Source organism: Uloborus diversus, chromosome 10, assembly GCF_026930045.1.
Source record: "Uloborus diversus isolate 005 chromosome 10, Udiv.v.3.1, whole genome shotgun sequence".
Lineage (NCBI taxonomy): Eukaryota > Metazoa > Arthropoda > Arachnida > Araneae > Uloboridae > Uloborus > Uloborus diversus.
Window position 1 is genome coordinate 80,278,080 of NC_072740.1, and position 17,585 is coordinate 80,295,664.

General features: G+C 35.0%; 1 protein-coding gene across 1 annotated transcript in view; it reads right to left on the bottom strand.

The window, feature by feature from the left end:
- Positions 1-13,648, bottom strand: part of LOC129231069 (uncharacterized) — a 51,864-nt gene extending 38,216 nt beyond the window's left edge. The window contains exon 1 of the mRNA XM_054865317.1: positions 13,544-13,648. Coding sequence (XP_054721292.1) covers positions 13,544-13,648 — 105 coding nt within the window. The remainder of the gene's footprint in view (positions 1-13,543) is intronic.
- Positions 13,649-17,585: the final 3,937 nt, after the last annotated feature.

Sequence of the window (17,585 nt, forward strand, 5' to 3'; positions counted from 1 at the left end):
AATAACAACAAAAATTTTCAGCATTTAGCATGTAAGCAAATGAAAGAGTTCAAAATATAGTGCATTAATTGATTTAAATGCAAATAAGAGACAATTTTAAATAAGTGACATATTTGAGAGTCTTTTCAGCTTTGTGCAGATTTTTTTCTCGACTTTGTTGCCATTTCAAGATCTAAAACTAAATGACTACCTATCAACTTGAGGAAAATACCAATAATTTGTTTCTAAAAAATATCAAGCTCTTGTAATTTTTGTTTATTGTAATTGCAGAATGTATTGTATATTAAAAACATGAAATAAAAAAAGAAATTTCACAAGTATTAAAATTCTAAGTGCTTACATTTAACTATTAATTTCTTGTTCTTTAATATGCGATTAAAAAAGAAAAATTTAGGTTAAACATCATGTAAAACTTACTATATGCAGAAACCATTAGTTTTTCTTTTGCACCTAGAGTTGGTTTGAATCAGGGCTGCAAAAAAGCCGCCCTTTTCTTAAAAAAGCCAAGCCGGCTTTTATGAAAAAAGCCGGTCTTTTTCGGCTTTTATAATTTATGTACTGTATGGGTCATTCCATGTCAAATCAACACAATTTTGGGAGATTTTCAGATTTGATGTCTCAAATTTTCATGATTTTTTGGTATGCAGCTATATTTCGTAGATTTATGAAAAAATACCAAATTTCAGTTATGTAGCATAATTATTTTTGATGTTATTTTTTAAAATTGAATTTTTTTTTGAAAAAAGTTCATATTTTGGCACTTTAATATGCCTACAGGCTGGCAACCAGTGATGATATGAACCTGGGAGTGGTCTCATTTTAAAGCTGTTGAATGGGGCTTTTGGGGATTTCCCTCAGGGGAAACCTATTATGTAAGGTGGAAGATGATTCATTTAACAAACAAAACCACTCTTTTATAGCCTGTTTAGATTGTAGGAAAATCTTTTGATATTTCCTGTGATATTGTATCTTTAAAACACAACCCATTTCTCGGTCACTCCCATGCAAGAAAAGGAAATGAACAGATGCATTGGTCTCTTCCAATGATTGAAATAATCTCTATGAAATAATTTATTGACCCTAAACGTTACTCATAACATTGGATTTTTAATGGTAAGTGTCTTCAGGGATGCCCACCTAAGGGGGGGGGGGTCATGACACCATTGAAATTTTTAGGGTGAATGTATTGTGGTGTATTTTTCACTTTGTTGTCTCTTGCTTCTTTGGGGGTGGGGTTCACAATATTTAGGGGTGCCATCTGTGGGTGAGGGGGGGGAGGGGTAATGGCACCACAGAAATTCTTTATCTCGTGATCCCATTGAGATCCTGTGATGCCATTTTACTATTTGTATTAAAACAAACTTCTTTTGATAACTTTTTTTTAATTTTAAAACTGCCATTTTTAAAGAAATTTAAAAATTTAAATTTTCAATTTTTTTGAAATTGTAACTTTATTTTGTGGCATATCATCATATTTTCCAATCTTCGTAGGAAAACAGGAGATTTTACTAGAGGTATATAGGTGATTCACCATCGACATATCCTTGCTACAGAATTATTAAATTATGCTTTTAAATAACAAATACTAAATTTAAAGTGAAATGGGGATTTTTTGCAGATGTAAACAAATTGGTAGCAGCAAGAAACATATACTGCAAAGGAAAAACTAAATAATAAGGAGTGAATGTGCTTAAAGTTTCGTACATTCTCCAGTCTCTACCAGAAAAGTAGCTACAAAAATTTAATTACTAAAAATCCGAAAAAAAAAAAAAAAAAAAAGGAAATCAATATACAATGAAAATACAATATAAAATAAGTAGGTATAGGGTAGCACACACGTTAAAATAACTTCAAACATTAAAAATAATTGAAATAATTTCAGGATGCAAAAGGATTGAAATCTGCTGCAATTTTCGGCAAAGCACGTGCTTTGTTGAACATGCAATGTGGAAAGCTTCTAAAAAATTAATTTTTACTTAATGAGTTATAAATTTTCTTATTCCTTGACATTGGTAGGCTAGAAAAGGGCGCCATCTATTGAAAAGAAAGTGAAATTTTTCATGATCGACCGAAAAAACTGCAAAAACGGGAGAAAATCATAAAAAACGAGAAATGGAAGCAAAAAACAGGAGTCTCCAGTTAAAAACAGTAGAGTTGGGAAGTATGTATCATGTTAAGGCCCCATTCAACAGCTTTAAAATAAGACCACTCCTAGGTATATATCATCAATGGTTGCCAGCCTATAGGCATCCCAATGGTGAGAAAACAGGAAAATGTTTCATGAAAACTTAAATATTTAAAAATTAATGACTTCAAAAAGAACTATGCTACATGACGGAAATTTGGTATCTTTTCATAAGTCTAAGATATGTTACTGCATAACAAAAATCATGAAAATCTGAGATGTCAAGTCTGAATCAGTGTGTTGATTTGACATGGAATGACCCATATTCTTCATAATTATGATCCCTAAACATTTTAATAAGCTAAGAAATGTCAATTTAAGTCATAAAGCAATACTTTGGTGAAAGTAAAAAATGATAAAAAGAATTTATACACAAAAACTGCAAATCATTTCTAACATCTGACCAAACCCTTACGCTTTTGTTGGATGATCCTCCACATAAACTGATGTCTTTAACACTGAAAATAGCTTGCTTGTAACCTTAAAACACTTGTATGCAATAATTTGCCACTTTTCATGTCTTATTATTTCATTTTTTTAAAAAAATCTTTCTTGATTTTTAAAACATAATAAAAAAATTCTGCATTCATTAAACATCATATTTGAGATATCTGCTGCTATAGATTACCACCTTAATATATGTATACAGGGCCGTCGCCAGGTACATTCGTTTGGGAGGGTGTTGAAACTGATTTTGCCGACCGACTCCTTACATTTTGCCGACCCGACAGATACATACGTACACACATTATATGTATATATATATATATAAATTCAGGGCCTCTGACGAGATTTCATTTCATATTGCAGTCTGAAACATGCAATTGTAGACAAGCTTCAGTGCTTCAGTGATACTAAGGGGATGAATTAATTTCGATTAAAGTCAAGATAGACTGCTGCCCTCTGGAAAATTTCCGAAATTCGCATACTAAAAACATGAATTTATGCTCTGGTTTATATAAGAAGCAAGAGGATTTTGGTTCATTCTCATCTTTTTCGCTGGAGTCAATATGGCGCTTTTTTCTAAAAAAGGTGGTTTTCGAGAGTTCTTCCATAGAAATTTTTAAAAACAAAGATTTTATGCCATCTTTATTGACGCGAAGGAAAGGGAATAGGGGGTTCAGGGGCCTTCCCCCGAAGGTTTTTCGAAATTAAAGTAAAAAAAAAGTTTTATGCTATTTAAGGATACTTTAGGGGAGAAGGTAGGCAGTGACGGATCTACATTTTTTTCCCGAGGCGGGGCAAATATCGAAACTGCCGCCCCTATCCTTCTTTCAAGTTTTAAAATTGAGCTTCAACGAAAAAAACATAAAAATAGTGTGAATTTGCCGCCTCCTAGAAGTCGTCGAACTTGGCAACCCCCGTCTCCTCCTCCCCTTAAATCCGACACTGAGGGTAGGTATTTACAGATGTCCAGCGGACAGCGGCAGATTAGCTGGAGAAAATGCATATGAGGAATTACAAGGAATTTTGGAGGAGACATTCTGAAGAAATTCGAAAAAAAGAAAAAGGAAACTTATTTTATCCATATAAAATTTAGCACATAAGAACATTTCCTACTCAAAAAGTGTTGTAATATAATGGTGAATTAATTATGTTGTATGTAATTTTTGGGGGGGGGAGGGGGGACCCTCATGGTAATCATTCGTTTTGGTATCTTTGAGTACTTTGATTCTGATTGAACATTTCCATGGTGCACAAATAGGGATTTTAAATATACAAATCAGAAGAACTGCTTGGTATGGGAGATATAGTTTGCAAAATGAGTTATATCATGCTAGAAATGCTAGGCTAGAAAAAGTGGTGGTCGGAGGTTTCTGCCCCTGAAGATTCTAAAAATGAAACTTTAGACAGTGCTTGACGATGTTAGGGGGAGAGCAGGCTCAGGAAAGTTTTCGAAACTGAAGACAGGTAATAGTAAGTCATGTTTGGTTCCGCTGGGGCTCAGGGTACTCCTTAGGCGATTTCGTGAAATTAAAGTTTCAGAAAGGCAATCATGGACCACCATTGGCGATATTAAGGAAAGGAGAGGGGAATGACACATTTTTAGTGTTGTGGGCAAGAGTGGATTTCATAGACTCGCAACGGAAATTTTCTGTGAATGATGTTCGAAAAATGTATTTTTACGCGATCTGCGATGATGTTCGGGGGCTGCCCCCCCGGAAAAATTTTAAGAACGTAAGTCTTGAAAAAAGAAAAAAAAAATCTCTAGACAACTTTGATGGATATGGGTAGCGGCGTAGCCAGGGGAGGGACCCAGCGCCCAGGGAGAGGGGCCAAGGGCATAACCCTTCTTGGAGAGCAAAGAGAGCCTAAAACCTTGATTTTCAGCTTTTAATTTCGGAAGATTTTCGGGGCGAGTTTCCGATTCCCAAGCAGTTCCGTAATGTTTTAAAAAATGCATTTTTCAGGTTGTAAGTTTTAATTAATTTTAGATAAGACCTTACACTCCTCCCCCTCTTCCAACTTAGCAAAACATAGCCTTTACAATGCTCTTAGCAGGGTCAGCTCCCAAACACCATATTCAGAAATACTGAAGGAGAAAACATGTCAGCATTTTTATCCTCTAGTTAAGAATATAACTCATGCATAAATTTTGAGGTTATTTATCACTTTTTAAAATACCCAGACTTAACAAATAGGAGTGTATTGGTGTTTTAAACAACTATTAATTAATAATAAGCAGATATAAATAATTAGCATTATCTATAATGAAATCAATTTAGCAATTCAATGAAAATAATTAATGTGATAATCTCCTTGTGGTAAGAACCTAATAACTTGGGCCTCTTCCGAAACAGAATCTTTGCTACACCACAGGATTTAAGAAAGGAGGATCGGAGTGTTTCCCCAAGCGTTTTTTTATTTGTAGTTCTAAACATATAGTTTTAAACGTTAAACGGCTATTGGTGATGTTAGGAGAAGGATATACGAAGTGATTTCGCTCGAAATTTTTTTGAAAATTGAGGTCTTGAAAGTTCCATTGTAGGCTATTTGTGGTTAACAATGTTCAGAGGCTCTCTTTCTCGACAACTTTCCAAAATTGAATGCCAAAAAAAGAAGTTTCAGACGATCTTCGTTGATGTCATAGGGCCCTCCTGCAGCAAGTTTCTAAAAACACAACTTAGACTACATTTCATTACCAAGGTCTTCTTCCAGATTTTTAAAAAAAAAACTTTTTAACCGTTTTAGTTTTTCAACGACGAAATTTTCAATTTTCACTCTAATGTTTTTAATTTTTTAAAGTACAAAATTATGCAACCTTAAAACAATCTGTTAACATTTTGAACTTACAGACTAAGATAATTTAAAGCTTTTATATTTTAAATTGAGGTAGGGTTAAACCAGGGATGATTGTAACTCCATGAAAAAATACCTGAACTTTTTTCCCCCAAGAAGAAAAAGTGCTTTGATGGGCATATATATGCATTACGTGTATGTACACATCATATTATGTATAATGTATATAAATAATTTAGATACATAGTTATTTGTTGGGGCTAAAACTCGAAGTTTTAATTGGACTTCATACGTCCATGTGCATGGTGGGAATTAAATTTTTTAATTTTTCTCATTTCTTAAAATTTTTCAAAGAATGTTAATTGAATCCTTAACCATTAATTACATTCATTTACTAATACACTAAAGCCTAATACACCAGCATTTTTTAATGATTCCCGGTTTCTTTTATGAGTATTTGTAGAAGAATGTTGCATTGCAATAATGCCTTCACACCATCATTAGTATATGTAAAGGGCTTGTTGTAAGAAACACAAAACCAAAATCCAGCCCTATCAATTCTTTTACACTATATTTCCATCTTTTCATTGTAGGAATCCACTCTGTTTAACCACTCCCAATTAAACTAGTTCTTCTTTCCTGCATCGATGGAGCCAATATCTTCAGATTTATCCAGATACCTCATTTTTTAAATGAGAAAATGCAAAGTTCAAATGAATAAATTTATCAAACAAAAATAGTAGCAAAATGAAAAGTAAGAGTTAACTAAACAAACTAATTTATATTTACGAGGAGCATATTAATAACGATGAAGTATAATTAGAATTAGTTCAATAACAACAGAACGAACGCAGATAAAGATCATAAACCAGAATATAAAATAAAGAAAATATTTGCATACGATCAATTTCTCCAACTGCCATAAAGAAAAAAGACAGGAGTCGAAGCTCTTATCCCTTTTCTCTTTCTACCTTCCCCCAGTTTACAAAACATGACCGTAGCTTACGCTTTATATTTATACCAAATGTCTTCAATTTGGATTTTTTCGTTTCATCAAACATCGCCCTAAATTTTACTAAAATGAGTTTTTCTGAAAATATAGAAGATCCGGTATTTTCGAAGATGAAGATACCGGAATTCAAGATGAAAATACCGGAACACAATCACCCCTGTTAAACGTTTAACGTTTTGAATACAGGTGGTATTTTTTAGTGACACCTAATAAGATAACTTTTTTTACTTTATTTAAACATCAGGAATCCTGAATCTCTTAATAACTTTCATTTCATGTTAATTTTTCATAACTCATTTTTTAAACACTCATTAGAGTTACTGGTGTGACTTTTCTAGACAAGATTTTGAATCTTTTCCTCTATTTGAAACATATTTTCTTTATTTTTGTACGGGTGTGCCCTAAGAAGCTATCATGTTTATTTAAATTGAAACTTGTTATGTAATTCTCTAACTTCTCTGGCTATTCTTTTTCTCTATTGGTTAAACAAATGTTTGAAAAATATTTCAGATCTCCTTGGTTTGGTAAATGGTAATTTTAATGATGTACATGTTTGAATGTTCCTAAATAATATTTTAAGATTGCCTTTTCTTCTGAAATTTTACAGCAAAAAAAAATTCATTTGTTCCCCCCCCCCCTTTTTCTTTTTTGAAACTTTTCACACCGATTTTTTCATCCCAGCAACTTACTTAGAACTCTTTTATTTTTCAATATCAGACTTGTTAACCTTATGAAAAGAAAAAACAGGAGATCCAGTCAAAGCTTTAAGGGAGAAAAAGGGAGATTTTAAACGATGCTATAATAAGTAAAAAACACTGTTATAACAAGTATTTATTTAATTTTTTCATGAAAGTGAATTCACTCGTATAATCGCTCTTTTTGTTTGAAGATATTTTTTTTTTCAGACATCGCTAAAGATGAATGTTAAACTACAACGCACGCTGTAGATCAAGATGAAAACACGCGGCGCAGTTAGCATGCGTCTGAAAACTGAACGATACCGCGAAAACGGCAAAGGCGCATGCATGAGATAGAAGTGGAAGTGCGAACGTAGAGTTAAACCAAAATACCATCTCCAGAAGCATTTCGTTCGACATTCCGAACGCACCCATCGGATGTTTGCCGCTTACCTTGCGTTCGACGAACCTCACCGGTCGATCGGTAAATAACCGGTTACTAACCGCAGCGTTCTATGATCAACCGGTTACCGCATCCGTTACCATTCTAAGCAGTTGATTGGCTGATTGGAGCACGTGATCATTAGCTGTCACGTGATTAACTAACCGGTCGTGCTCGTCGAACGTGAGCAAACTGAGCAGTGCGGGTTTGCTCTGCTAGCCATGCCATCTATTAGGGCTGTGAGTAACTATTTTAAGGAAGAAAATTAAGTTTAATTTCAAAAAAAAGAAAAAAAATCCGAAAAAAAAAAAAAACGGGAGAAATGGATACTCAAACGTACAACCGGGAGAATGGAGTAAAAAACGGGAGCGTTGGCAGGTCTGCAATATTTAACGGAAGATATATATATATTTATATAAATGGTGAAAGATTAAAATAATGCTTTGAAAATATTTGTTAAAATAATCATACCTTTTCTGCCGCATTTCAATAAGCGTTTTTTTTTTCTCAAATTCAAGTAAAATGCTTTTTTAGATTTTCTTTACTTGCCACAATGAGAATTATTGTTCATTCACATGCAAATGAAGTTCAAAACTTTAACTAGTCTTTTTTTTTAGAATTCATAATGAATAAAATAATTATGCAGAATAGTCACTCAAGTCTTCTGCCAAACTCTGGAGCCGCAGCCGGACAAACTCAATGCACTTGTATCTCTTCAAGGCTCCAACGCTAATAACCTTCTTTTTCCTTCTTCAGGCAGAAAGTTCACACAGCAGGGGCCGGACAGACCGTTCTAAGCACACAACAACAGTTGATCTAACTCTTCTCTAATTTTCCCTCGAGCTCCTAGTTCTAGATTCCAGAGAAAGGTTTTTAACAGAAAAGAACCCTGAAGGACTGACGTTTCTAATGTCACCCCAACACGCGATTACGCCATGTCGTCTCCACGACAGCATTTCTGAGTGTTACAATTGGCAGACAAATGTCTTGCTTTAGTTACACAATAAACTTGTGTGGTCGGCAAATAGGCATAACCCCTGCGAGTAGAATACTATTTTGGTTTTTGCCCGTCAGCCTAGAAAAAGGGGAAATGGTGCTGAATGTGTATTCAGAAGTTTGTTTCAAAATCACTTAAAATACATACCAATGGAACTTTGTAATAAAATCTTTCTCCCTATTTTAATTTTTTTATCATTTCGGCACGCTATGTATTTCACCACTTTGCTGTGAATTTTTTTATTGATGATTCAATTTTATAAATGTGTCCACTGTGCACTATTCAAAGCTATTAGCGTTTTTAAACTGAGACTTTCCGTGGGTTTCTATACAGTTTATTGAATAACTATTTTTGAAAAAAATATTTGAATCTTACATCTCGGCTGCTCACAGGTAATCTTCATGTGTGATACAGCTTCCCAGATATTTCTAAATAATAGTTTAAGATTGAATTTTCTTTTTAAAATTTACAGTATAAACACTTATTAGAGCTCGTGCTTTGCATTGTAAGTTAGTTAAAATGAGAAAATGTAAAAATGTGCACACTTCCATTTAACTTTTATCAAAGATATAGTGAACTTAGAATTCACTGTAAAAGTAAAAATTGCTGATTGTAGCTGAAATTGCCGACTGTGTACAGGAAGACGGCGCCCATTGGGAGGTCCCAGTGGCTTCCATAAAATTCCTTATTTGGCCAAATTTGTCTGATTATTCAACAAATTTTAAGACATTATTGCAGAGCTTCCCCCAGGATTAAAAAAGGGCAGGGTGCTGTTTTTCAAAAAAAGGGCACTTTTTCGAAACTAAAAGGCATGTTAATTATAGCTTCAAAGCATCAATGGATATAGTAGTAGGATATTACTGTTATTCCTGGGTTCAAATGTCTTACTGTCGCAACAAAAAAAAACTTTGAAACATTTATGAATTACTTCGTAGGACATTTGAATAGTTTATAATCATTTTCAAAGGAGGCGATTGGGACTAAAAATTGGGGAAGAGGGGGGGGGGGAGGGGGGTTAAAAAAAGAAAGCAACTAAAAGCCATAGGATTTTTAGCATCTGCAAGAAAAAGAAAAGAAAAAAAGGAGAGAAAACAGTACAAAATTTTGCTAATGCTGGTTTTGAGAGCATGTGAGTGGTAATCGATGCAAATCTAACAGCTTAACTCACGTTTCTCTTAAAATTTTGATGAATTATGTACACAATAACTTTCCCCAATGACACACTTCAACATGAATTAGACTTACATTAGTTACCACAAAGTACTTTGAGATGTCACAAACATTTGGTAACAATTTCATTAAGCAAGAATGGCTTGTTTATGTAAAACAATTGATTTACTAATATCTAAACAATGAATATATAAAGTAAAAGTTTCTGCTTGTGGCTAAATAATGTTTTGTAAGCAGATATACATAAGTAAAACAAATTATTATGATCTGAAAATTTGGACATTCTGCTTTTTTTTTTAACATAATTTCTAGTTTTGATTTCTAAATTGGAAAACAAAGAATGAACTATAAAAGGGGGACGGGGAAGAAAATTAATTCTTTCAGCTGTTACTAGCTGTAACTTAAGACTTTTAAATCCAAAAGTAATAATTGCTCTTGGAGTAACCACCACCATAAGGAAACAAAAACCAATAAACAGCACCAGTTTCAAAGCACTTAGTATTTATTTTCAATAATTAAAAGTCATTTGTTTTCATTTGAAATGTCAAAAATCATCCACATTTGACTTTTACATGCTGATTTCTTTTTATTTTTGTCGTATTTTCGCGAGCGTTTTGCTGTTAATCTGCAGCAATCTTTTAGCATCTGCTTTCAGTTTTCGATATTTCTTATTATTTTTTGAGTAGTACACAATGTAAAGAAAACTGAGTAAAAATACAAACGTATTTTTCAGATAAAAAAATTATCGGCGTGCGTATAAAGCATAATAAAACAGAGCATATTATCCGCTAAAACAGCTGTTTCAGCAAATAATCGTGATTTTGATTAATTTAAACTGAAATAAAATTTAAGGGAAAAAAAGATTAAATTCGCAGCGCAGGAAAAAAAATGGCGCGGATTTTGGACGTTGGTGGATTTTAGGTCGGTGGATTTGTGGCGCTCCATTGCGTCTACTTAATTCTAATTCAAAATGGAAAAGCACTATTAAAAATATGAATTTGATTGAAAGATTATAGAATGCAGGGCTAACTTAACGTTTATATGGCTGGAATAGAAAAAGAGTTTTCTTAACATACATGTCAATTGGACAAAGAAACCCTTGTCATGAAGCGATAAGGAGGAAGGATGACAGCGAGTATTCTTCGCTACAGCCCTCCATTATTAAATAAAGGGCGATGGGAAGCCTGAGGCAAGGAGCAAGGAAGTGATTCTGGGAATTCAGCAGTGGCGTATCAGTAGTGTTCTTAAAAGTGAAAGGTCCTTGGAAGAATATTGTTAAGTCTCTAGAATGCCCAGTAGGCCACTTTTTATTCCTTGTGGTAAATGATAATGGAAGGCATGCTTTTCTAATAGTCAGCTCAATGGCAATCCTAGTTCAGAGGCGAGGGGCGGATGTCCGCTGTTTTCACTTAGAAGAAAGTCATTGTGGGAAAACAATGGAAAGGTACACTGGCTCCTTCCTTTTTCTAGTAAAAAACTTAAATCCAAAGGATGCCAGTTCATGAACAAAAAGGCAATTAGGGCGCCGTTTTACCGATAAAACGGCAAGTTGGGCGCGTTCTAAGAATCAAAGGGCAAGTTGGGCGCGGCGCCCTCCCGCCCAATCTGGGGGAAGGTCTGATTATTGTGTGCATTGCATATCCGTATTTTATCATTCGGAAACTTGAAAATTTTCCCCAAGAATTTAAGTTTGGTGTGTCCCTGAATACAGTGTCGGCAAAATAATACTTTGTTCAAGTAAATGTCGGTAAATTGAGAATACTGTGCAATTAGCAGTCGGCAAATTGATTCTGTCTTTCAGGGGGGGCTTTCAGATGAATAGTCGTCAGTATGCAAAATTTACATACTACTACTACTCATACATACTACTTTACTCAAAGATTTAGAATACGGAATCAACTGAAAAAGCAAAAATGCCGACTCTAGCTGAATTTTCTGAGTGGACGCTATTGTTTCGGCAAAATGAGCAGTCGCAAACTAAGCAATCGGCATAGTGTGAGCAATGTAAAACTGAATTTAAACGGAGATCCCATTCATGATTTTCTCTTGCGCAAAGTATGAAAAGGTTTAGATGTATAACTTTGTATGAATATGCTAACTTTTTTTTAAAATTTCTGTCAATTAAAGCTTTGAAATTCTGAAACACGGAAAATGCCGACTTATGAACTGATTTTGCCGACTGGATGAAATCACTGGGAGGGTGAGACACCCCCCCTCACCCCCCCTATGGCGACGGTCCTGTATGTATAAACAAAAACTAAAATGACATAATCAATGGCTTGAATCAAAAAAAAAAAAAAATCCTTGTTTTTTTCCCTCTAGGTTAAAATCAGGCAGACTTGTTTCAGGTACTTCCTTCTTCTCATAAACAAGTACCTCCAACACCCTCCAAAAAAATTTAACTACCAGTTCCCACTACTATACTGCCCCCCCCCCCAAAAAGAGACTTATTGCACTTATTAGTTGGCTCAGTTTTTAGCAAAGAAGCAACTATTTATATGCAACTATAATTATTATGTTCCTATTGAGATATGTATCATTCTAGCAGAATTTAAATTCATTCACCAATATAGTCTCGTTGGTTTTCTTATTTGTTCTTATCCAGGAAAGTATTTTTTCAAAAAATGTTTTTCAATTTAGAAAATAAGAAAGAGTTTTGGTGATTAAAATAAAAGGAATAAGTGCACGGTTATTTAAAGTCTGAACCAAATGATAGGTATGACAGCAGAAGTTTCATGGGATTTTTTGAATACTGCAATTTTTTTCATAATTTAAATTCCATTGAACTAGACTAATTTCTTAATAAAGTTTTTTTTTTTTTTTGTTTACTTAATGACGTTATTTAACATTTACCAAATTGTATTCTTATTTCATGGAATTTAATTGAATACAGCAGTAATTGCACTATACAAAGATAATTTTCATTTTGATTAAGTTATAATAAAAAAAGCCCAAAAAAAATTTCTTAAAAAAGCTGGCTTTTTCAATAAAAGCCGGCATAGGATGGATGTGTGTGTGGGAAGGATAGTTTTAGAGAAAGCAATTCATTGGTTAAACGTCAAGCTCTTTTTGGAGAAGGCTATGATTTTATCATTTTGATGTCACATGCACTCGCAGCAGCGTTTCTTATTTCAAATCATTTGCTACTTGGATTTTTCTTTGGAGTTAGTTTACTCTCCAGGTGTATCACTGTCCAAACGGATAAATATTAACTAAAAATAAAAGTTGGCAACTCTGCATCACAAAATACTTAAGTCTTAATGGGGATTACATCCCACCAATAGATGTTTTATTGTGGGAATGGGACATGGGCCAGTTTAAGAATCAAGGTTGCGTTCTATCGATGGTATGTATCATTCTCGACTATTATCATATCAAAATTTAGAAATTTATATTAAGTGCTAAATTTGTTGCAAAACGTCAGGTTAAATTTTAAATTCAATTATCAACTGCAAATGAAACACGTAAAGGCATCTAAGAAGATATGCAAATGTACTCATTCCCTAAAAGATTTTAGCATTTTGCTTAAGCTTTTTTCCCCATTTTAGCTTTTTTGCTAAAGAACTTTCGAACTCAGCTTAAACTCTGATGTGTACAGTACATCCATTGCTGTAAATGCAGAGGAAGAAGAGGGAATGCTTCTGCCTAAATAACTTCATTTTTTATCATTAAAATGCAAATGCAATGTAAACTGGTAATAAACCACCTTTTTTTGGTCTCCCACATATGTTTTTCTAACAACAGCTCTGTGTACATCTGTTGTTAATCAAAATGCATCATAAATCAACAATATTTTGTGTTAGAAAATGAAAACATTTACAATGAATACAGCAGCATCGTCCTCTTCCCATGTTGCCTTGGCTTTGTGCTTCCACTTGAGCACAAACACTGAAAAATCCTTCGAGTCCCACTTCAGCAAGTTCATGACAGTCCTGTGATTTAAAGCTGGCACAATGAAGTCCTGAATAAGGTGACAATTCTGAAAAATAAATGAATTATATCAGAGCTTTGACACTTTTTCTCAACTCTGTCGTACCTACACAGTTCAACAGGGAACAACATCAATGGTGTAATGATGGATAATAATAGTAGTAATAATAAAATAAATAACAGTTGGAAGAGCAAAGTGAGCTAGCTTTTTAACAATTTTTTTAAACGTTTCCCAACTTTTAAGAACTTAAGTTTTGTTAAAAGGGGGACAAGGGCAAATGAATTATGCTTCAAAACACCTGTTTCAGTTTTCTCTTTCAATTGATACTGATGAATTTCTTTTTCACTATTACACTAATGCAGGAATTCCCAAAGTGGGTCTCGCGGTACCCTGGGGTGCCGTTTTTAGGGGGAAAGTACCGTCAAGTACCTCTGGTATCAATTTACATACTTATATATTCTATTTTGAACTCTGCCACTGCCGTCCCCAAACCTGGATGAGAAAAGAGGAGAGTGCCAAAAGTTCTGCGCCATAACTGGTGCTGGTCAGTGAAGCCGAAAGGTTCTCAATCGACCAGGAAAGGCAACCAAAATCCAAGGTGTGGAGACCATGGCGATGAATATATAGCACGACCACATGGCAATTGGGGTTAAAGGTTGTCGCAAACGGTTTACCTTGTCGCCTGGCGAACCACGCTGTCTTTTGATTTCTGCCTGTAGGGAGGATTAATTTGGACGGTTACGTTTCCCTACCCTCAGTTACCCTAATCAAGGGAAAACTTAAGAAAAAACAAAAACTGCCCAAAACAAAAGTCGACTCGTCTTGGGATATTCGGATGCAGCCAGCCCTTACTCAATTTGTCTCTGCTCCTGAAAAGGGGTCAGTAGATGATACTAACAAAACTTTTTCATTAACCTCCTGCAAAAACTATAGAGCCTGAAGTACCTAGCCTATCCAGTACCTCCAAGAAGCTGACCAGTCGGCAATGTAGGAATGTGCTGTCAAGTTCCAGCAGAGCAAGAAACAAGGTCAGCAAGGCACCCTACTAACAAAGGTCTCATTAGAGGGTTCCACCCCTTCATCATCAACTGCAGCCCAAGAAGCCTAGAGTTTCCTACAGCCAGGCTTGCATCTGCCTTTAAGTTGGTGAATCAACTTTCTCTGGACGTTGCAATTGGTATAGAAAGGGACAGCTCTATGCTATTATTAATGGCATTCCTCCCCACTGACAATGTACCCCAATTTGTAGGCTGTCATTCTATCAAATGGTGTGCTGGTTTATCCATTGCACCAATGACTATAATGCAGAATGGGTACAGTCACACTTCAAAGGGCACACTGTGGGTGACTCTGAACTTTCAGTATTGGCCTTTAAAGATCTCTTAAAACTGGTGAAGCTTGCCTCAAAACAAGGGACGTCTACACCTCGAAATAGGACAAAATCCTTAAACGACTTGCTCGTATAAATCTTGGTCTCAACACCAGTCGCTGGAGGGTAATGGACAAGAATGTTGTGAAAGACTCATATGTCAGGTGGACCTTTGAGGTGGACTCTGGTTCAGCTGAGTTCATCAAGAAATCCAACCTCGAATTGTTTATTGGGGGCTTTGGCAAGGGTCTGTGTAAGATCCTACACGATCCCAACACTCAAAAAACACCTTGCACTGAAGCTGCCTCCTCCAACGACTCTGATGTTTCATTGGAGCCCAAGGATAATGAAGAGGCTACTGAAACTCCTGCTAGTGGCAAATGATCCGTATTCTGTAGTGATAGAAGAGGTGAAAACATAAGTGGTTGGAACAACATCTGCTTTACAGGAAAATTACAGTAACATTTAATCTACTTCGCTGTCAAATTTTTAATCGATTAGTAATTTTTTTTTCACACATCATTCAATCAAAAAAAAAAAAAAAAAATTAAAAATTGGATTCAAAATACTTGAAAATAACAGGACTACACAAAATATTAGATATATCGGCATATTATCAGTATACTAAATATACTACAAAATAGCAATAGCACTACTAATTAGCAATACAGAAAATATGCTTAATAGCTGTTGCTGTTAACACAAAAACTAGCACATGCTCTTGGTTCGTTCTCTAGTGGCAGTTACTATCAGTAGCCGTAATGGCATGTTTGAACAGATTAACAGGTCAGTCGGTTTGAACACACCCCATGTCTTTGCGAAAAGCACTGGGTGATCTGTATAATAGGAGACTTGATTGGTTTCCAGCGATTCAATATGGCTGCCTAAATGGAGATGACATGGAATTAAAATTAGTGATTGTTGTTGAAAATTATTTTCAGGAGAAGAGAAAAATCAGGAGGTTAAAATGAAAATTTAGGAGTTTTAAGGGCCCTTAGAAGAAAAAATTAAATTACAGGAGTTTTTCAGGAGGCATACGAACCCTGCAGGATACTCATCCAAACAAGGCAGTTGCCGCTTAGCGGGTCCTCGTAGGTAAGAAATTTAAACTTACATTGTTGATAGACTTTGAACTAGCTGTTGATTCACTTCAAAGATCTGTACTCCAATCTTATCAACATAAATGCAATTCAATCTTCCCTAGTTTACCACGACGAGTTTCTTAGTGGTGTAACCATCTTAGTGGGCTAAGGAATTGCAGGAGCATACCTGCCAACATTCAAAGAAAAAAATCCAGTAGATTTTTTCAATGTAGCGCAATATCGCTTTTTTCCATGTTATTGAGGGGAAAATAGGGATTTTTTATTATCTCTTAAAGTACAATCATATGCAAGTTCCTTGAGTCATATACAGAGTTTAATCAGTGAAAATATTACATGGAAGAATAAAAGTTAAACTGATACATTTTCAATGAAAAGTTATTTAAGGAAAAAAAGAATTTCAATTGTCTGTAAAAATTGAATCATAGACAAGTTTTTTCAGGTCTTCAACAAGATGTAATCTACTTTTTTCGGCCGCAAAGTGCCCGATAATAGCGGTCGTTTTGTGTATAACAAGAAATGTTGTAATTAAGCAACATAGGCTTAGCGATGAGTGCGCGAAGCGAGATTGCAAACGTAAACAAGAAATGATGTTGCCAGATTCCAATGTGCTAAAGTTTGAAATTAAGTAGGAAACTTTCAAACCATGGAGTAAAAGCGCTAAAACGATGTAAAAATTCATTTTAAAGAGGTTTATTTTTTTTCATTTTCAAGAAAATCCCTAAATGGAAGGATTTTTTTTAAAGAGATTAATAAAAACCAGGAGATTTTCAATAAAAATCGGGAGACCGGGAGAAATGTCAAAAATCCGGGAGTCTCCCGGAAAATCCAGTAGAGTTGGCAGGTATGCAGGAGGCTTTTTAATAAGGCCAAAAAAAAAAAAAAAAAAAAAAAAAACAGATAATTGGTCTTCCTACCATGAAGCTTGCAATAATTACAATAAGGCAATAAGAGCCACTAAACCTAAAACCTGTAGACAATTCTGTAGCCTTTTGGACACGTTTCTCGTGTAGCTAACTCATGAAAATACTCTCTAGAGACAATTTTTGTCAACTGGATTCCATCGAAAAGGAAGATGATTCCTTTACTGAAGACAGGGAAAGCACATTAACAGAAATGTTTGGGTACACTTTCCTGGCTCTATTATCAAAGATGACGAAAGTCATCACAATATTCTGCTACACTCTTTATGTGGAGGTAAGGAAAGGTGGAAACTGGAGGGCAAAATTGTGACCCTGGCAGGATTGCGTGGGCCATCAGCTCTTTCAAGCCATTTAAATCTGCTGGACCTGATATTATAACAGTTCTCGGTACAGATGTGATATACCCCGTCCCCCCCATTTGGCGACATCCGATTTTTTGCACAAAATTGAAATATTTTTCTCGCCAATGAGGCGATAACTTTTTAAGCATGGCATCCCTGGCGAAACTAACCTGTGTTTTGCAACCCAAAGGCAATCTT